Source organism: Paramacrobiotus metropolitanus, unplaced genomic scaffold, assembly GCF_019649055.1.
Source record: "Paramacrobiotus metropolitanus isolate TYO unplaced genomic scaffold, Prichtersi_v1.0 Parri_scaffold0000319, whole genome shotgun sequence".
NCBI lineage: Eukaryota > Metazoa > Tardigrada > Eutardigrada > Parachela > Macrobiotidae > Paramacrobiotus > Paramacrobiotus metropolitanus.
Window position 1 is genome coordinate 14,282 of NW_026570539.1, and position 20,765 is coordinate 35,046.

The 20,765-nt window shown below is 43.8% G+C and overlaps 2 protein-coding genes across 7 annotated transcripts; both read left to right on the plus strand.

Annotated features, from left to right (window-relative positions):
- The first annotated feature begins 2,813 nt into the window (after positions 1 to 2,813).
- On the plus strand, positions 2,814 to 4,678 carry LOC129602060 (uncharacterized). Its single transcript, XM_055501017.1, has 3 exons — positions 2,814 to 2,927; positions 3,260 to 3,727; positions 4,173 to 4,678. The coding sequence occupies exons 1-3, from the start codon at positions 2,814 to 2,816 to the stop codon at positions 4,566 to 4,568; spliced, it is 978 nt and encodes a 325-aa protein (XP_055356992.1). The 3' UTR covers positions 4,569 to 4,678.
- Positions 4,679 to 7,858: 3,180 nt separating this feature from the next.
- Positions 7,859 to 20,691, plus strand: LOC129602061 (decapping and exoribonuclease protein-like). Of its 6 annotated transcripts, none has more exons than XR_008692350.1 (9): positions 7,859 to 12,817; positions 13,679 to 13,822; positions 15,334 to 15,490; positions 16,942 to 17,184; positions 17,261 to 17,408; positions 18,178 to 18,272; positions 18,351 to 18,524; positions 19,376 to 19,405; positions 19,476 to 20,691. XR_008692350.1 is itself a non-coding variant. In XM_055501018.1 (7 exons), exons 1-7 carry the CDS (start codon positions 12,513 to 12,515, stop codon positions 18,469 to 18,471), a joined length of 1,143 nt encoding a protein of 380 aa, XP_055356993.1. In that variant the 5' UTR covers positions 7,859 to 12,512; the 3' UTR covers positions 18,472 to 19,005. The 6 variants fall into 6 exon arrangements, 1 of the variants encoding a protein (XP_055356993.1); XR_008692348.1 differs by having other exon boundaries at positions 13,679 to 13,752; positions 19,468 to 20,691; XR_008692346.1 differs by having other exon boundaries at positions 13,679 to 13,752.
- Positions 20,692 to 20,765: the final 74 nt, after the last annotated feature.

Here is a 20,765-nt window from a genome sequence, read left to right on the forward strand (position 1 = left end):
TTTAAAATTACGTATGGCGTTATCGATTTAGATTAGTATAATTATGTTAACTGGCTAAATAAAGCTACGTATGGGCGGTAGCCGTTATCCATTTAGATTAGTATATGTTAACTGGCTAAATAAAAAGATTAATTAGGCCAAAACAGCGAAGAAAGATGATCAAAAATTAGTAGACTCACGTAAAAGTAAGTAAGATTATTAGGTGACAGTAAATTACACACCACCGGCTCGGACCACGAACTCAGAAGCCACTACTACCACCAACAGAAAACAAAAGACCTACTCTTTGTCGCGGTGCGGCTGGAGTTATCCGCCCCTTGTCCGCTGCATCCCGTTGTCAGCAAAATTGCTCCCAGTAGCAAATTTCCCATGGAAAATGCCATAATCATGACGACGATGCGAAGTGAACCGCAGTGGACAAACCCGGCTCGCTGTAATGTAGCGCGTGCACTACCTCACCGTTACCGATTGCCGGCTGGGGAATCGTGTTGTCGATTGCGCAATGGTTTCCGCCAAAGGTCAGTGTCACGTGCGTGGTTTAGCCACGCTGCTGTTGCCGGCAAAGAGGCAGAGAATATCAGTATTTTATCGAGACCAAATTTTCCTTTCATTACAGTTTACTGCACCAACGGTTAAAAAAGTAATATCTTGCCAAATGATTGATAACAATCATTAATTTTAGCGTTCTCTGTGCGCAGTATAAAACTACAAGCTGTAGTTATCAATACAAGTTACACACTTTTGAGTGATTGTGCTTGTAGTGTCGGATACCAGATACCTATACGGCTTTTGACAATATATTCCCCTCCAATCCTACAGATGGATAGGTGTACTTGATCGACTTTTGAATGGTTGGCCCGGTTAAAACCAAAAGATGTTAGTGGATAAATTTTACTAGCTAACACAACTAGTATGCAAATTTTTATGGATTAAGGTTCATTAACCTAATTGGTTTTAACCACTAAACCTCACGGTCAACCAAAATTCAGCGTACCGCTAAAAATGCACAGAAAATGCCTTATTTGTGTGTGTATGCAACTAAGCATGGAATGTTGACCGTTAAAGGTCAAACGCGAAGAACGTGCTGCATAGTCGTTAACTCGTTACAGGACAGTAGTTAAAGGTGAATGCAAGCTTTTTCTTGAAATCAGCCATTGTTATTGTTCGCTTTTAAAACCGGTGAGCCAGGAAAGCGTCTGTACACTTGCCATACCGCATGACACTTCATAATGCAAAGTGCGCCTTCCTTTTTTCTGTTTGTTTTAATATGTATCGTAGTTCGTTTATTACTTCTGAAGTTTTTAAACAGCTGCCCAAATAACTGCAAGATAAAATTTTACGTGCTTGTGCGCGCGCTGGGTAGGCCCCGAGGTGCGAGTATCAATGCAAGTATCCATGGGAAATCAAAATGTAAGTGCATGTGCAATTGGCAATTTCCGGTGATCGGCTTGGATTATTTAAGCGATTTTTGCATGACATTTCGGTATAATGGCAGCTTTTGTAAATCACAGTATTGCTTTCCGTTTGTTTATGCACACTTGTTGTTTATTAGATTTTTTTATTTTGTGATAGGGCTGAAGCTGGAGCATTACAAAAGAAGCGACGACAAGTACTCATTACATTTGCCAGTAAGTGGAACCAGCAGTGTCCTGCTCGCCGTTCATATTTCTCTTATGAACATGAACAAAAATAATTGTTATGCGTAGATGTATTGTGCATTTACAGTAATTATACGAGTAAATAATCCAAAGCGGTGGGCGAGAATAGAGTAACAGAATGAAAGTGCCAATGACCCATACCGTAAGGGCGCCATCACGTTATCCGTGCGTGCGAATCTGCGCTGCCCCAGGCGGAAGTATATCCAGCATGCCTAGCATATCCGCCATGTTCAGTCGCCATGGTATCTGCTCTTCGCAACACGTGATACGTCCCTTACCTGTCGGATTCATGGGCGGCTTTATCGGACCCAGCCGATCCACAGGCAGTATGTAGATTTCAGGAAGAGCACATTCAGGCACTATACCTCACTGCCGCGGTGGTGCTTCCTGCGTTTACAACCTGAGTCGATTTGCGATCGATCGATTGATTAACGCACGTGTCGGTTTCCTCCACGGATACGAATCACACAACAAGCCCGTGTCGATAGATTTGTGCTTGTACGCGAAGAGGAAAAACCGAACCTGCAAGCAAATCTGCATGTGAAAATCCATCGCCGATAGTAAAAACCTCACTTCTGGTGTATTTGCAGTCCAGATGCTTTAGCGTTTGTTAAGCGCAGCCGCCAATCTTTTTTGTTAACAACTTTGTTCCCATAAGCTATTCAGATCAGATTGGGACCGCGTACAGATTTTGTGCAGCTAACGAAGCGCCAGATTAATTGCCGTGCACCGGTAAATAAAAATTGTGCAAAGCAATTCTCTCCTCTGCACGCACTGGATGGTAGGCCAAAAGGCCAAGGAATCCGAAGCGTCAGCCACCAGAAACGCCGGTGCCGGCTTGACTTACATGGATTTCATTCCAAGGTGTCTTCGTTCGGATTCCTTGCTGCACTGGCCGGAGTTCGAGCCATTTTCCACGCTGATCGCCCCGGCCAATTACTACCTTCGCCAGCAGCCGCACATGAAGATCGTCACGTGTGAGACCATCCAGCTGCACGTGGAGGGAGACCACGTCCACCATCCCGACCACAGCGAGTTCTGCCAGGTCGGCGAGACCGCTAAGCCGTTCGTCAAAGCGCTCAGGATCTGGCTGCTGCACCGCGCAGCTCACGAGTCAGAACAGGTAAGGTATAAGTGTACGCAGTTCACGTGGACATGCAGATCGAGAATGCCGAAACCGTGGAGAGATACGGCATCCGCATATTCATAAGATCTAAAATAACTGTCCAACAAATGTGGAATCGAAATTTGTTTAAGAGAAGTGACCCGGTACATGGTATCAAATTCGTATACATGAACGCAAGCTATCCCTTCTGGGCACTCCCAAACACTTTTTTGTTTAATTTTATAAAAAAGTTTGAACATTCTGTAGCGAGCCTAAGCGAGGTGATTTGTGTACAGTACGTAGGCGCAAAAATCATTTGTGCGCGCAACATACTTCGTGAGTTACGGCTGTGAGAAAATTCCAAAAAGTTTAAATGCGTTCAGATCGATGTGCCAAAAGTCCCATTTTGGACCGATCTCCAGAAAATTTTGCACTTTAAAATTATAATTAAAAATGTTAATGAACTTGTGGGTCATGCGGAAGGTCTTGTGCACAGGTGCAGCAAATCGGTTATGTCAGCTTCCTGCCCTCCGTCGCTCCCAGCTGCAGTCAAACGCTTTCCAACCTGACCCAACAGACCAACGACTGGCTACGCCGCAACCCTCTTGCGGGCCGTATCCTCAGCGTAGAAACGCTGCTGATACGCGGTGTAGAAGGTGAGATAGACGCGGACGCCAGCGCGTGGAAGCAAAAGACCTGCATGGCCGCCCTTCAAGGCCTCCATAAACAGACCTTCATCCAACTGTACCGCATCTTCTACGAAACCATGCCCCACCCCGTCCACGAGGACATCGGCTTCGTGGACTTTGTCCCGCGCATGCTGGAGCCCGGTGGCCTCGTGTCATATCCCCGTGGGGAACAGTTTCCGGCCGTACTGCATGCCCTTAACCAGTGGGCCAGCACGATGCCGGGCAATGTCCGGCTGCTGAACATCCAGACCCTCCTGACGCGCGCCAATAAACAGGTGACAGAGATACCAGTACGATAGAAATAATTACCGTGATAATCTCGATGTGGCATAGATAAGGCTTCGCATTTACGCGAAGCTAGAATCTGCACCTCAGAGGACAAATTACCATTCTGTTTCCTCCGACGACATTCGGTTTTTCATTCTGATTTTAGCAGTCTCGGAGTTTAAAATTAAGATTTTGATTTTCTATTCCAAAACTGCAAAAATCAGAATGAGAACAGAGCGTGAAAGCACTGCCACAGTGCCACTAACGGACATATATAGGCGTGAAGCGGACTTATACAGGCGTGAAGCGCATTTGTGTAGAAACCATAACATAACCCAAAACAGGTAACAGAGAACGTTCTAGAAAGTACAAGCGAATAATAATAAGACTTAGTACGAGTAAAGATATGAAGTACGTAGAATATCGCTAAGGTACTGCTATATTCCCTCACAGGGGCAACCCCTAAACCTGTACAATGCCTGCTACACGGATGTGGAGTGTCATGAATTCTACTGGCGGTTTCTACGGCTGGCCTTCGTCGCACCCCGGGAGGAGTCCGCATCGCCGCCGGTGTACGCGTTTCCCACCATTCACAGCCGGTTGTTCGTGGCGGGATTGACCCGGGATCCCGGGTGGTACCACAACGCCGAGTTGGAGCGGTTGAGTGTGGTGAAGGAGCGGCTGGACAGGTGGGTGCGAGAGAGCGGATGCCGGGTGATGTGTGTGGAGACCGTGACCTATAAGACCTTCGAAACGAAAAGCTGGCGGGGTTTGATTCCATGCACACGTGGAACGAGCACCACAATAACCAGAGAAATGAGCTACCGCGGACTGAGCAGTATGTCTTAGGTTTCCGGGTCTACTTCCAGGGAGTTGTTAAGGAAGTACCGGGAGTGGAACCCGCTCGCAGTATGGCTGACTTTCGACGGGAGAATGCCGACAAATGCATCGTTGCTTGAATACTATCGTATAATGAACTCTATTTGACTAACGTTCTTGCTGTTGCGTGTTACGCATGCAGTTATCAACCCGTCCCAAATGGAATATCTACGATGTCTAGTATTTTTTAAATCAATATGTGTATTTATTTCTTTTATTATGTGTATTTATTTCTTTTAGGCTGATACCAACTGGTGTGTGCAGATTGCAGATTACTGTAGATTGTAAAGAAGGAGAAGTGCTTCTTTCTCATTTTCGTGTTTTTGTTTTATTATGTGCGTAAAATCGGTATATTGACACGGGTAGTTACCTTGGTGAGCGGATGGTAACATCAGAACTTCAAACTTACCGGCATCAAAACTTCAAAGTTCATACTTAGCGGCAGAATGACAAAAAATACCTGTTGTGCCAAGTCGAAATCGCACTTGTTCGTATAGTGAGTTATATCCTAATCGGATACGACTCACTTTACGAAAAGTGCAGTTTCGACTTGGCACCACTTTCGACTTTCGAGTACCGTATATCCAAGTGATGGATATACGGTACTCGTCGGTCTCGTCCTCGCACTTCAGTGAATTAGTGCAAAGCTAGAGAAGCGCTTGCCCCAAAGAGGTCAAATTGCACACGCTCCGCAGCCACCGCAGACTGAAATGTAGACAAAAAAATCACGAGAACAAAGCGTATACCGGGAAATTATCCGGCTGTGCGGCAATGCTTTCGCTGTTGTATCCTCTTGCTCGATAGTCGATACAGTCATTAGTTTCTCTGGCTCATTATTAGGACAGCGACCTCGTCAAGTTTATTGAATGAGATATAAAATTAGCCATTAGTTGGCATCAGCAATTTTGTATTTTTAAGAAAATTTGTGTATAAGGAATTTCAGTATAAAACACCATTTGAATCTTTCACACATCCACCGATACTGCATTCTGGGCTTTTGGTCTTCTATCTGTACAGTATAATGGAGTACCCAATTCCTGCAGCCACGTCCTACAGGGATTCTAAGGGCTTGCTGGTGACCTTTCAGTATTGCATCATTGCGGAGAAAATTGCCAGCGAAACACTCGCGGTCTGCCGTTGGTACTCTGAAAATGCAAAAATGTACACGGCAAAATTTACTGTGGAGAAGCAAGGAGATTATCCGGAAATCCCGGCATCCAAGTGGGCACTGATACTGATGGTTAGCCAGGAGCAGGGCATTCACACGGCTTGGCTGGAGCGCCAAAATGCTTACGATGAACCCTACGGCCCTCTGGTGGAGGTCACAATCAGGTAACAGCCTCAAAATTTTGCCCCAAAATTGTGAGACTGCCGGCAGGATGGTCTCAGGTTGTTGTTGTTTGAAGTTATAAAGGAGATCTTATATCTTGTCAAGCAGCAACATCTATTCGAGTTCTGGGTACGCTTTTTGCGTAGAATAATTTTATTGTGCTGTTAAGCTTATGCTGTAGCAGTTGTAAAGTTACTAATGATAACAATGTAGGTAGAGTTTTGGGTGTCCACATTCTGTCAAACACAAGATATTTTTGCGTGGCTTTTGGTATGAACTCTTGTTTTAAAATTTAAGGCCACGCGAATTTTACGTTAGAAATTTATTTACCTATATAATTCGTTCTTTGTGTTGGCACAGTCCGTCTGCCTCGTCGGAGCCGGCTGTCTGGATTTCCTGGGAAATACATCCAAATCGTGTCGTTATCAACAAGAATTATTACTGCTCTGCATTGGCTCCTGACAGCAAACCCGCCCAGACCTTGCTGCCGGGCTACCTGTACGTCAAACTGTCCTACCGCCTCTCCCGTCCGGCCATAGAACGTCGTCTATTGCCGCGTCCCGACAGTTTCTCCGACTGCACTTTGGTCTCCAACGACGGACGCCGATTTCCGGTGCAGCGTGTCATGATGGCGCATCAGTCGCCCGTCTTCTTGGCCATGTTCCAGGGCTCTCGCGCTCCGCTGAACGGGGAGGTGTACTTCGTGGATGTGAGCGGCGACATCCTGGAGGCGATGGTGACGTATGTGTACACTCGGGAGATTGCGGAGGGGAAGCAGCGCAAGGAACTGCAGGAGCTGTGGCGCGTGGCCGGCAAGTATAACCTCGTGGACATGAAGCAGGCCTGTGTGGACCGTTTGTTTGACGGTTTAAAAGATCGCGACTTGTGGGGATCATATAAATTCGGTCGGGATAATGGACTGCATGAACTGAAGGAAAAAGCGGAGATTGTTTACTTCGAAAGCAAAGTTAAACCAGTTCCGCCGAAGAAGCGGTGTTTTATTCCTCTGGATATCGCGGTAAATATTGTGTTGGTCGACCCTGAAACCCTAGAAGTATTCAAGGTGGATTAAGTAGCTGGGAATTGATCATCAAACCTTTTTGCTCGCCGCTTGTTACTCTGACAGCTTTGTTGAATAGTTGACAGCAGTAGTGGTATGTGTTTGGCACTTGGGTTTAAAATGAAGTTGCTAGATGTTACGTGGAAATCACAGATACTGTGGCTGAAAATCATTAATTATTTTTACTTCTTAACTGTGTGTTGCGTATACTTTAACAACTGACAAAACCAGTTTTACAGATGCTGTACGTTATTGATTATTCGTGGAGAATACAGCGAAATGTCGTTTTTAGATGGCTCGAATTCTAGGTTTTCATTCTGATTTACGGAGTACTTACTGATTAAATTTTTCCTTAACTAGCTGCGCGGTTGATAGATGAAGTGTGGGATTGGGTCAGCTCACGGTTTTAAAGTGTGTGGTCAAATCACGAAATGTGTTAATTACAACAAGGAGCGGATACATGTCAACGGATGATAATGAGGAATTTAATGTCTTCGTGCTTTTTCTTTGGTTTGGTCCATGTTCAATTATTCTGCTAATCTGGCGGCGCTAAACAATACGCACCACTTGCTGTGCTACGGAAAATTGATCAAACTGGATTTTGTTAGAACTGTTGAACAAACTGAATTTTCCAAAGTGATATGGTTATTTCCATTGCATGTTACCAGGTACGACGTAGCATTGTCGCACGATCAGCGGGTTTTGTTATCAATAAGCGAGACACTAGTGGCGCCGTTCACGAAGACAAAGACAATCCGTCATGCAGCTACCAGCTACTGTTTTCTAACACGACTTACACAGTACCCAAGGATATGATATGATAACGGTTCGATTGTTCACCGTACTTAATGTTTCGATAAACGCTGCCGTGGTTGTTCACAACCTATTGTGCGTGTTCTCGGCACAACACAATAAGATCACGCAGTCAGGGTGACCGTTTTCGTATTTAAACGTGCCCGACGTTCGGCTATCCACTTCAGTCTTTGAGTGAAGACGTTTTATAATTAGCCAGCCGTCTTGTTAAGCACTTCATACCTACTTATAATGTTTCTCCTAGTCGTCTTCCTGTTAGCAGCAGGAACCACAGCTTCCGCTGTGCCAAGTGGGTCATTGTTCCAGCATCCGGCTGCCAGAAAACCAGTTGCCACGTTCCACGATCTGGAAGCAGCAGTGCCTGTCCAACACGGAACAGCCAGTCTTGCAGGATCACGAGACGGAAAATCATTTGTCTGTGCGAGATTGTGGAGTGAACCCAACTACACCGGGGGCTGGTATGAGTTCCTGAAAGGCGCCAATATAAATTTTGGTGCTGGTGGCAGTGATGTGATGTCCTCAGCATGGGTGCAATATGGATGCTCGCTGCAACTGTTCTCCTTGAACAGTTTCCAGGGTACTAGCTGGACCTTTACATCGTCTGCACCAGACCGTGGCTACTTTACATTTCCCGGTAATGCATGGGATAACAACAGTCGTTCTGGAAAGTGCACTTGCGCGTACTGAAATACCGTGCTTGCATTTAGTGGAATGTAGCTGCTCATCCTGTGAAATATTTTAATTTTCTTTAAATATTTCTCTTGACTGGATGTTTTTCTGGTTCAGTTCGCCACTGTGCACTTCTTATTTGCTGGGGCAGAGTACGCTTTTGCTCAGGGCAAATCAAATCTAATAATTAAATTTAATTTTTAAAAAAATTAATTCGGTGTGAAAGCACTTTTTTTGTCTTGGCGCATTTTTCGGCAGAGTTTGCAAAGTGAAGTAGTTTTGGTGGCTCACCGGCATTTCGTCGACTAATACTTCGTCATAGAGGCGGCAAACCGTACGGTGCGGTCAAACCGTACATAACCGCATAGGAAACGGCTACGGTAAATCGGTGAGATCATTCTTTATTGTCTTAGTTGTTAGCAACTAATTTAAATATCACACACGAAAAACATTATAACACAAAGTAAATAGCATTTAAACCATCAGAACGTGGAACAGTGGACGTCACAGACAGCGCACTCCCGCGCTGTATTTAAATGCTAAGACGTTGCATCGTAAGAACCAAAAAACCGAATAAATCTAAGAAAACTGAGACAGTTTAGCATAACGGTTGGTCGACTTTGTGACGGGTCGTCATCAAGGGCGTTCGATAAGGTTTTGGTCGACAAAATGGCGGGTCACCACTTTAGGTGTACTAAGTTGTAGTAGGTAATTCGCCAATTGGTAAATCACTTTCCCAACAAAATATCACTTTCGATCAAAGCAGAATCATTTGCCGACAAAGCCAAAGCTTGCGATTAATACAGAGCAAGCTTGCTACCATCGGAGTTTTCCTAACGAAGCTTTTTAGTGGCAGCTTTCACCTTGCGCGTTGGCGACTCTGTTCTCATGGTAATAGACTACGGGGTACCGGAAAGTTCCAGACATTTTTCGCGTACATTACTTGTATCTTCGCATGCATGCGTGAGGGTACTCAGCGTAGCCGGTATTCTTCCCTCAAGCTGCACTTGTCGTCGTCGGGAAATCGTGGCATAACCAGCAAAAGAGTCTGTCAGCGACTTGTTCTGGATTTCATATCTGTTCACTGAGCTCATAATTTTTTGAGAAGTACAGCATAACAGACACAAGGTTTCAGGAGTCTACAGGTAACTAGAGTAGAAATACGGTAAAATCGTGTTATCGCTTATCGAGCTGTTTACTGTGTACATAAATCTATTTAGTACGTTTAGCAAACGGCAACGCCTTGCGTTATCATGATCTAAATAAAAAATCCTTTACATGATCTAAATAACTATGTTTATTTGGAAAACAGTCAGTTAACATAACAGCATGTCAGCGCTGCGAAGCTCGACAGAATTGCGTCCATAATTGCGAAGACAGAAGCGCTCCATATTTTGCGCCCATTTTTGCTATCAGGCGGGTAACTTCCGGACCCAATGGTTCAGAATTTCGAACCCAGAGGGCACTAAAAGGAGTTTCGGGTGATGATCCCGAACCCCCAGTTCCGTTATACAGCAACTATTAGTCGTATCCTATTTAATTTACGCTAGCTCACTAACGGTTCATGAAACCTGTTGAATACAACGATGTCGGCGCCGGTTTATATAAATGGTGTCGTTTTTGTACTGTAATGTCGAGATTAATTGGTCAAATCAAAGCCACAATACACCAATTTGAAGAAGAAAAAAATTCGTTAATTAAATGATAATTTTGATGATAACGTTGCTATATTATTATGTTTCTCATGCAGTCACGCTGAAGTACTGAGGTTTCTTTTCACCGTGATATGCTAAGAGTGATTGCTCTATTATGAGCTCTGTGTTATATATACAAAGCTAACTGAGCCGTTTTTTCGGCCAACATCTCCTCCTACACCGTTCGACACTAATTTTTACACGATAGCTCAAAAAATGCCTAAAACCATGTAGTTTGCGGCAACGACTTTCGTTTTTCGATCTTTTCATCCTCCGATTTACGAAACGGCTCCAAAGCGAATTTCGCTGATAGGTCGATCATTAGAAAGTAACAGAGGATTGGCGGAAATGCGTAACTTTCGAACCTAAACCGCTGACTCATGGCATATGTACGGAACACATGTATACTATAATTATGCATATTGTTAAGCCAGAGGGCATACATTTAGCAAATACACACTGACACACACATACGTGCTCGGTTTGTCCACTCGGTTGGTTCATTCTACGGGAATGCAAGTTTTGAATGCAGCAGATGAAAATAATTATTATTTTGAAACAGTTACTCTTACACCGTTCAATACTTATTTTTACACGATAGCTCGAAAAGCGCCTAAAAGCATGTAGTTTGCGTCAACGACTTTTGTTTTTCGATCATTTCGTCCTCCGACTGACAAAACGCATACGAAACGAATGTCGCTGATTGGCTTATCGAATAAAAAAGGATTGGCGGAAATGCGAAACGTTTCGAACGAAAACCGCTGACTAACAGCATGCGGTACAACGACATTTAGGAGCCAAAGAGCACTATACCGTTAGTTAATACTGTTAATATTGTGGATATAGTGGAAATACAGAAATGCAAAAAGGCGTAACGTAAAACAGACTGATTGATGTGACACTAGCGTAAGGGGTAGCCCGGTTATGTACACGTAGTCATGTACATATTTGTAAAAATATGTATTATTTATATACAGAGCTAACTTGGCCGTTTTTCTTCATTTTTCTCCTATCCTTTCGGCGCTGATTTTCCTACGATAGCTTAAAAAGCGCTTAAATCGTGTTATTTGTCCTTTTGACTTTAGTTTTTTTATCTTCTCGTCATTCGAATCAGAAAGCATGACCAAGACGAATTTCGCTGACTGGCTTAACATAAGGTAACTAATAGCTGATTAGCGGAAATGTATAACTGATGAGAGATAAGGGAAGGGATTTTCGCCGATCAGATAAAAATACAGGGATTTTCGCCGGTCAGGTAGAAGTATAGGGATTTCCGCCGGTCAGACAGAAGTACAGGGATTTTCGCCGGTCAGATAGAAATGCAGGGATTATCGCCGGTCAGATAGAAATGCAGGGATTATCGCCGCTTAGATAGAAGTACAGGGATTTTTGCCGGTCAGATAGTAAGCATGGGATTTTTGGCGGTTAGACGGAGGTGTAAAGGATTTCACCGGTCATATAAAAAAGGGAATTTTTTGGTCAGACAGAGGAGGAGGGATTCAGTCGATATGTTAATAATAATTTTTTTTGCCGATATGCTATTTGGCTCGACCTTCTTTGTGGACGACGATTTTAACGATGGCACTTTCATTAGTACATGTATATGTTTAATATTTATGGTTGCCTCTTTATATTAATTTTATAGCTCTGTTTACTATATTTATAATAAGATATCAACGTAATTCAATTATTGATTTACACAACATACTCCCTATTGCGTAACACTAGGTTACTAATGCTAAGCGCAATTTTGCTTTACGCCTTGCGACGTGATTGTACCATAACGGGAAAACACAGTGAAGCAAAAAGAAATTTACACTTTTATGTTTCAACCGTGTACCGAAATAACTAACTAACTTAGCTGAATTCTGTAGCATTGAGTACTTAATGACGACAATGAAAATTCAAAACAAACCGCATTTCCAATCCAGTTAAATTCCTTTTCCTAAATATTTTTAAAACTACCTCATTACTTTCTTCAATTCTAAAAATTCTCAACCGAGGCCGGAGGCCGAGGTTGAGCTTGTAGTATCTAATTAAAGCACAGCTAGTTTACTTTTGTGCGAAGCATGTGGTAGTAATATACCCAAGGGGGATATTTATAGAGCCGGTGAGTACGTGACGGCAGTGATAATTATGTCGGTACAAATATTATTGCTCATGTACTTGCTAAAACTTATAGTACAACATTCAATCAGCAGCCTTTTGAGTGCCTAATCTTGTTGTGGTTTCATGTAAGTAACATTTTATCGACGGAAATCAGTAACGCCTGTGAAGGATTGGTACGGAATACATCGCTGTACATCGGAAGAACGTGAGAGTCTCAGAGGATCAATCTGCGAACTGCGATGCATAAAATATGCATTAAATCCTGGGGACAATCACAATCGACACCTGGACTCAATCGCACAAACATTTCTGACACCGTCTCGGAAATCGGAAATTTTTCCAGCAACCCAGTTTTGTTTACCCATCCGCCAATCTTACAACGTCGTGGAAACGTCGGTGAGGTCCGAGTTCGAGGACTGAATTTAGACTTGAACCATGGCTTCTTACCCGGTCTTGAAGAGCCACAGGATGCTCGGAAGAACAGACATTTGAATATTTTGTTGAACTGGCTGCGTGAGCATCCTGATGATTTCCATAACGCTGCGTAAGTAATATGTTATACTGACCTGCACGCAGTCTGGCGGGTTTTTATTTAAGTAAGCAAAATGGCATGGTAAATATTTGGCATATCGCATGCATCTACCCTTAGGTGTGTGCACTGTGCAGATTGCAACTGTTGCATTTGCGTGCTTTTGCATAGTTTTTACTTTTTCCCAATCAAAATGTTCTTGAGTTCTGAACCGAAAGATTTGTATACGGGTCTGAAATGCATTATCCGCGCCACGTGGGAGGCATGCAGTGATGCATGACTGCAACGTACTGTAGGCGATAAAAAACATAAGAAAAAAAACATAGAAAGCTGGTGTGACTGTATGAGTGATATATGGACGATTTCGTACCACTCCAAAAATTTGATGCATCATTTTTCGATACGCGTTCCCATTATTCTCGCTTATTCAACCGTTATTTGTTCGTCCTTGTATTCCGCCGGTAATCTGACGAAGAAAACATGGAAGAACACGGAAGAATATTGTACAAGCAGAACACGCAAGAATAGCAGTGGAATACGGGGTATACAGGGTCCATTGCAGAGAGACAATTATAACTAATGATTACGGCGCGGATAAAACGGAATACAGGGAGAACACGAACGAATGCCGGTGAAATACGTGGAAATATTAGGAAAACGTAGCGGAAAATGATGGGTTGAATTTTGGAAGGGTACGAAACGAGCCATAGGTGGATATAGGCAATATGAGTGCGCAACAGCAGACGTTGTATCCAACAAACCTGAATGTACGTAAACGCTTACCGGGTCAATTCTCTCAAGACTTTAATCAGAGCGTTTAGGTTAGTTTACGGGTACAGTACAGGTAAACTTTTCGTATATCGTTTTCAATTGCAGGCCGGAAATAATTTGTTGGAGCTCCACCCTGAAGGAGGTTATGCTCACAGCGGTACATGTGAAAGCCCCAAAAGGTCAGATGAATAGCCAAGATCTGCTCTATGTACTGCAGACCCGAGTGCTGAAAAAATCGAGTGATGATAGGTGAGACGCCGTTCTGTAATCCTGTGTTAATTCAGTTACGGGATGCAGTTCTTAATCACCTGAAACGAGTGATGGACGTGATGCCGTCCATGTATTAATTACTAATCCAACCCGCGTTTATAAACACAACCCGAAATAAAATCTTCACTAGCATTGAGGGTCGTTTAATTTTTGACACACATCTTGCTTGAACCAAGAATTACTTACGTAATAAATTCTACAGACTATCAAAAGACAGAAGTCTGAGCGCCCTTCTGTTAAGCGGAGCTGCCGAGGCTACGTGACCGTGTTATGTGCCTTCTTCCAAGCTTTGTCGAAGGTCGAAGCTGCTGCTAGGTGCTATCTTATTTTGCTTCTCAGGTCTCAGCTGGATAATTTTAATATGTATGTACTACCCGTACGGTCGTTCGGTTGGCCACCTATAGTAAGTGAATGGGCGATGGTCGTTCAAAGTGACCACCGTGAACTACAATTCCCACGAACCGTTTTTCTTCCGGTTTTCTTCTTTACCGAATTCGGCATAAGGTACTCTATTCATAGTACTTGAAATTTTACAAATATCTTGAACCGTTTTTTTGCAATTGCGTCGTTAAAAAAACAGTGACGAAACACTTAAGCCACGCCACGCCACTCGAGCCACTGCACTACACAATGATTACTGCAGATTACTGCAGCCATGTGCGGCTTATTATTACTGGGAACGTACAGGTTACTAGGCTGACTCGAAAGGCACTTTAAATGCGTTCTGTTAGATACAGAGCCGGAAGTTCTGTAAAAGTGAATTTACCAATCCTGCACCACTGAATCTTACAGAGCGTTACAGAGCATCGAGACTAACTCAAAATGTGTGCCCGTATAGTTAATTCGAATTAATTTTAAATTTATCTTTCACCATGTGTCGGTGATTTCAGATAGTCACACTTTGTTTTGCTTTTCGACACTTCTTTTTTGACACGTAGTTTCCATTTCCTATTTGAAGATTTTTAACAAATCTGCGCATTCTTTCTTCCAACCAAAGCGGGTCTTTGTTTTCGCTCGGGTTTCTCCTGGGTGCCATCACTTTCTGTCGCATTATTGATGATAACCATTACTGCTTTTGCTCTGATAACTGGACGCGTGCTCATTCTACACTAATCTACAGTAATAGCGTATCTCAAAACATATTAACTCAAAACCCAAGGTAAACTAAACTCAATTTAAATCAAAATTCAAAGGTAAACTCAAAACTCAATTTTCTACGTACAGTTGGCACATGAAAAAATTCACAACGAATTCTTTTGACAAATTATTATTTTGACTTGTGGTGAAAAAAGCGAGTTCTTTATCGTAACGGAGCAGGAGAGTTCCTTTTAGATACAGAACATTTTAACTCGGCCGTCCAATCAGCGGTAGGGGGGTGTGATCGAAAAATTACAGAACTTCCCGCTCTGTATCTTACAGAACGCATTTAAAGTGCCTTTCCAGTCTAGCTACTGTAATTTACTTATGCATGATTTTACTTACATTTTCAGCCGCTGGCATTGGGTGGATCATTGCGGTTTGCAAGATCGACAGAGTGCTGTACATGGCACTAGACGGCTACACATATCCGGAACAATACCATGAGCGGCTGCTGTCGGAGGAGGAATTGGCTGCTTTGGAGTTCAAAGAGGAGTTAATGACGTACCGGTACATACATACATTCGTATAATTTTATAATTTTATGACCTTAAGAGTATTGTCTGGTGCATAGCACCAAATAGGTGTAACAAGCATGCACGGGAACTTTCGCTTTCCTTCACTCGGAAACACTCTTTCACTCTTTTGCATTGACCATTTTATATGAAATTCTCTAATCTCTAGCCAAATAATTTGCATACATGGGCAAGCGCGACGTTTGCACGCGCGATGTCCGTTGGGTAGGTATATAGCTGCAGTAAGATTCCAAAAGGCTTAAGCGCAAACAAACGTACCAAAGGCTCTGTACTGATAGAAATACCGGCGTCAATTAAACATCTGAAAAAAGAAGCATCAACATACAAGGGAAACTGACCACCGAATTAAAGAGAAAATTTGATCTAAACTAGCCGAGGCTGGTGTTATTCTCAGGATGGATGCCGCGTTTCCACGTTGAATTTCGATGCTGAGCCTGTGGCGCAGGTACGTACTCCATTGCACGTATCTCACCTGCTTCCTGCTATGTCATCTTGCCCACTTTGCTGGTCAGCCGGGAGGCTCCCGGTCCGAATGATCGCATAGTCTCCACACCCACAGCACGGAACAGGTAGTCCTGGGTGATCGTCAATACTTCGCGGTTTTTTTCCGTTCGGCCTGCGCCGCTGCTTTCAGCTTGGGTGGAGGTTGCTACGATAATTATGTGAAAGGGCCATCCGTACACACCCATGTCACATCCCATGCATTTTAACATTTTGCACCGCTTCCACGGCACTAGAGTGACTCAGTCAGGTCGTTTGCCGTTTGGTTCGTGATATTCCCAAAGGCTTGCATTCTGTCTCAATGGTGGCTGAGGCGAAACCTCGTTTAAGCGTGACGTTTAAACTGTTATGTCTGGACTTCCGGCCCCGATTTTTCTTACAGCTCATATGCGCTTAAGCCGAGCGTCCACCATTAATTGCAAATGCATCAGTGCGGAGTAACGATCGGTGTTTCTAGCGTAAGCCAAAGCAATCCTTAATGCTCTGGTAAAACCGGTCTTCCTTAAATTCTGCTAGAAAACGGGCAAAAATATGAAGACTGTTTTGAGACGAAACCAGGTTCCGACCAGCGTTTGCAAAATTGCAATTGCATTTCAAACGACTAGGGAGTAGGGACTCTTTTTCTTTGGGAGCAACCCAATTGCATGTTGCACACACGAACGGCTTTAATGTAATTCGTATAAAAAAATTTGGCTATTTAGTGCGGCGCAAAATGCAAAACAGCGATTTTTAGTGCACGAAGATAAAAGTTTCCTGGCGTGTACAGGTGTTATTAATTTTGGTTCCATTCCATGTTCCCGGTTTCATGTCACTTCCCTTACGAGTTACGACGTCTTCCCCATTATGACTTTGGGTGCAGTTGTTAGCTCTGCAAACTTTACTTGCTTACTAGGTGCATTAGTAAATTTTGGATTTTTTAATTAGCGGGAGGAAGTTTGAACAGTACATGACACATCCAGTGGAGATGGAGACAACCCTGGACAGTCCACTGGAAAATAGGCGCCACTTCTGCTCATTTCTGGCGCGCCGCATAAACGGCATCAACGTGATATTTGGAGCAGAAATAGACTGTCAGGATCCGAATGCTTCTGGTACGCCTGCGCCCGGAAAATACGTTGAAATAAAGACGACAAAGCTACGGAACTCAAGCAGAAAATGGAAATACAAGTAACTGTCGTGGCCTTGCAATGGTAATATTGTATTACTGTATTACTGATGGCTCGCCTTCTGCCGGTATTTGCAGCCAGTACAAGTTGTCCCGATACTGGGCCCAGGCATGTATTGCTGGAGTGAGCAAGGTTATCATTGGTCTTTGGAATCCAAAAGGGACATGCGTGAAAATAGACGAGTTTGACACTGCGGAGATTCCCGATAAGGCCAAAACCAACCCGGTGAGATGTGCTCAGACTGCGATTATTGGACACATTTTGTATAGATCCATTATACTACGTTTACGTGCATGGATTACCGTACAGACATAATACACGCGCCGCGTGCACTACGACCAACCTGACGGTCCTGACCGCAGTCAGCAGAGGAGAAACTCTGGAGATTGGTTTTGCCTGTGGCCTACTTCCGTAGGAAACAGTCTCGCTACACATGATCTCACTACCACACAACAGGAATTAATAGCAATACGTAACTCCCGCCTAGGTATACAGTACACACTACTGCTTTTCCTAAACGAAGGTCAATCACTGCACAAACACCAACAGGATTAAGTTGATGTTACTCATTTTAATCACACTGACGCTCACTCAAACCAAGTCACACCCAAACTGCCGAAGTCTATCCGAGTAACCGACGACGAAGCGCAACTTCTGATCGGAGGCTACCGATAAGAACACGGACAGCATACGTCATCTCTGGTACAACAGGGAATACACGTACAAACAAACACTAACTCGTACAACATAATCCCAAATATGTCAGCTTACTTTACAAACCAAGCCTCCTGTATGCCGTTTGATTCATGAAATGCTGAGTACATCCAACTAAATGGATCGGGCTGTTAGGAAAACAACAAGCAAAGCAGTCATGGCCAAGCTTGTAGTAAAGTAAAACAATCGCAAAGTACGGCTGTGTTTTTTTTAGCATTTGTTCGTAAACTTTCATAGTCAATCAAGTCTCATTAAAATGTTCTTTATAATCGTTTTGCAGAAAACCATGGCAACGTGGAGTGCAGAGGGATGCATAGACTTCCTGGAGCGGTTTCTGAAACGTGTAAAAGAGATCGTAATAGAGGACCATACACAGTGAGCCCATAACTACCGGTATCTGCGTTGCACCTATAATTTAATTATTGTTATGTTGTGCGTACAATTTCACTGCAGAGGAATTTACAAGTTTCAATGGAGTGCGGATAAGAAGGACGAGATCACAGTAGACTTCCATCCCGGTCCCTACCATGATTTTATCCAGAATGTCCTTCGTTCGCTGCGACGACCACAATGATCCAACAGCAAAGCGGGAACAGGAAGGAAAACATACTTCTGTATCAATAATTGGTAATTTAATAGTTGATTTATATGCCTAATAAATTTTTGCAGACGCTGGTTATAGTACCTACACTAAAACGCATCTTCGAGTTGCAGTGCTCGTTCATGTTATTTGAGAATTAAGATGACTACAAAGTGTGCAGTTTACGGTAGAGGCGTTAAATATACTGTAGGATCCGCTTTCATTTAACCTTTTCAAATATAATTAAGCATACTAAATCATGCGTCAATCGCGAAATATGTTCACCACTAGGAACGCGTCTTATACATTCGATGGATTCGCACTCAACGTTCCCTGAAATTTGCTTACTCTTCAGCCGAGTTCAGACGACTCACAATAGTTTTGTGTTGACTACAAAAATTTAATACAAACTAAGCCGGTATACATTCTCATAATAATATTAGCTGCAAAGGTTGCGAGTCACCAGTACACAAAAATATGAGTATATAAGAATGTAGCATTTCTCAGTACGAATACATGTTTTCCTATAATTTCGGAGCAGGCAGGGTTCTATGAAACACTGTTTTTCGCTAATCACTTCCGACAACTGCCGTGTGATTGTATCGACGGGATCGCATAATCAAGATACTGCCACAGTAAGTGTACCGTACATGTACTTAAATGTGTTTTTTCGTGCCGGCTGCCAGAGGCTAACGCATAACCGGCGTAATACTTTTTGATGCACTCTTAAAGCGGCGTGGCTCCTGACAACAAATTGTACGAATGCATACACTGCATCTGCAAGGCAGCTATGGTTGATGGTGCGGGTTATAGTATAATTATGTTGTTGTAGCGTATGTATTTTAAAGCAGAAAAATCGTCATGAACTTTCATCAACTCCTCGCTTTTGTCCTTATAGCTCTCACGAGTAGCGCCTTCATCAAGCACGGTAAGTTCATGTTTGTAATTGTCAGCTATTAAGATGGATACGCACATCTTCATATGCTACAGCTTTTCAGCAGTCAGTACAGACAAAACCACCCAATCACGGGACGCAAATGCCACACTGGAGACGGAATGCCCTGTCTTCCCCACCAACAGGGCTCCAGCCATGTTTTCCACCTCAGCAATTCCGGCATTTCGCAGTGATCCTCTTCCTCCGTGGAAATGCCCCGATATCCCCGGCTGCTCGATCCACTGCTCCTATATCCACGGCTTCTTTGTGCTGGAAAAGGGAGACAGCACCTACCTGAACGTGCAGTGTTTCGGCAACCGTTCCACAACAATTCCCGTATTCACCCAGCTCCTCCGCAACCACAGTGACCGCGCCTTGACGGTCATGTTAGCCGATCTCAGCCACCGCATGGACGCTCTGCACCCGGATGTCCTGCAGCCCATCAAGCGCAACCTAATCGACCTGGAGATCAACTATTGCGGTGTCTCCGCCACCAGGCGTTTGTACGACGCCGGGGTGTTATCCAATCTGATCAGCTTGAAATTCGCCGTGGGGCTGGATCTGCGTATCGGGGAACGGGACTTCTCCCGGCTCCCGCAGATCCGCCGGATCGTTTCTCGGAATTGACCATTGCGTCCATAGAACCCTACACCTTCACCAATCTGCCGCACCTTCGTACACTGAATCTGGAGGAAGATCTGGATCACGTGGAATACGAAATAGAAAGGGAGGAGTTCGCGAAGGACAAGTACGGGACGCTTCCGCAACGAGGGAAGTTAATGCAGCAGGTGTATGAACGGCGCTGCAACTGCTCGTACGCGTGGTTGCGGAACTTGTTCAGACGGAAACCGGATCTGGTGGGTGTGCGCCGAGAAGGAGAGATCGCTGTCATTGGCAACTATCTTACTCTGCTCTCCGCTGGCAGCGTTTTAGTGGTGGACTGCGCAGTGAGAAATTTCACAACTCTGGAGGAAATACGCACTGGTTGGACAGGGTTGTCCGTACCGCCCGGCGTGTTCTCTGTAAACACTTCCTGTTGGAACGTAACCTGTTGAATCACAGAACTTGATGTCATTTATACCGGGTGTTTTTCCGAAACTTTGATTATTCTCTGCGGTGCCTTTGCCTAAATTAACCATTTAATTTAATACTGTCCTGGGTTGCCCAGCTGCGTGAGATAATTTTTAGGAAATAAGTATTTGTTATGCACCCACCGCTATATCAAACTGCATACACCTGTTTGAAGTCAACAAATTCTCCAAGAAAAAAAACAGTTGCAACTTGGCTGATATAAAACAAATAAACAAAACTTTTAAGTATGCATGCTGCTTGTAAGCCTTCTATCGCCTGTTCC

What these genes read in the sequence shown, in the direction of transcription:
- LOC129602060 (XM_055501017.1), top strand. Translation starts at nt 2,814, where the DNA reads ATGCAGATCGAGAATGCCGAAACCGTGGAGAGATACGGCATCCGCATA. An exon ending in TGTTTAAGAGAAGTGACCCG is followed by an intron (nt 2,928 to 3,259) that starts GTACATGGTATC and finishes TCTTGTGCACAG; the next exon opens with GTGCAGCAAATCGGTTATGT. An exon ending in TGACGCGCGCCAATAAACAG is followed by an intron (nt 3,728 to 4,172) that starts GTGACAGAGATA and finishes ATTCCCTCACAG; the next exon opens with GGGCAACCCCTAAACCTGTA.
- LOC129602061 (XM_055501018.1), top strand. Translation starts at nt 12,513, where the DNA reads ATGCATAAAATATGCATTAAATCCTGGGGACAATCACAATCGACACCT. An exon ending in AGCAGAAAATGGAAATACAA is followed by an intron (nt 17,185 to 17,260) that starts GTAACTGTCGTG and finishes CGGTATTTGCAG; the next exon opens with CCAGTACAAGTTGTCCCGAT. An exon ending in GTAATAGAGGACCATACACA is followed by an intron (nt 18,273 to 18,350) that starts GTGAGCCCATAA and finishes ATTTCACTGCAG; the next exon opens with AGGAATTTACAAGTTTCAAT.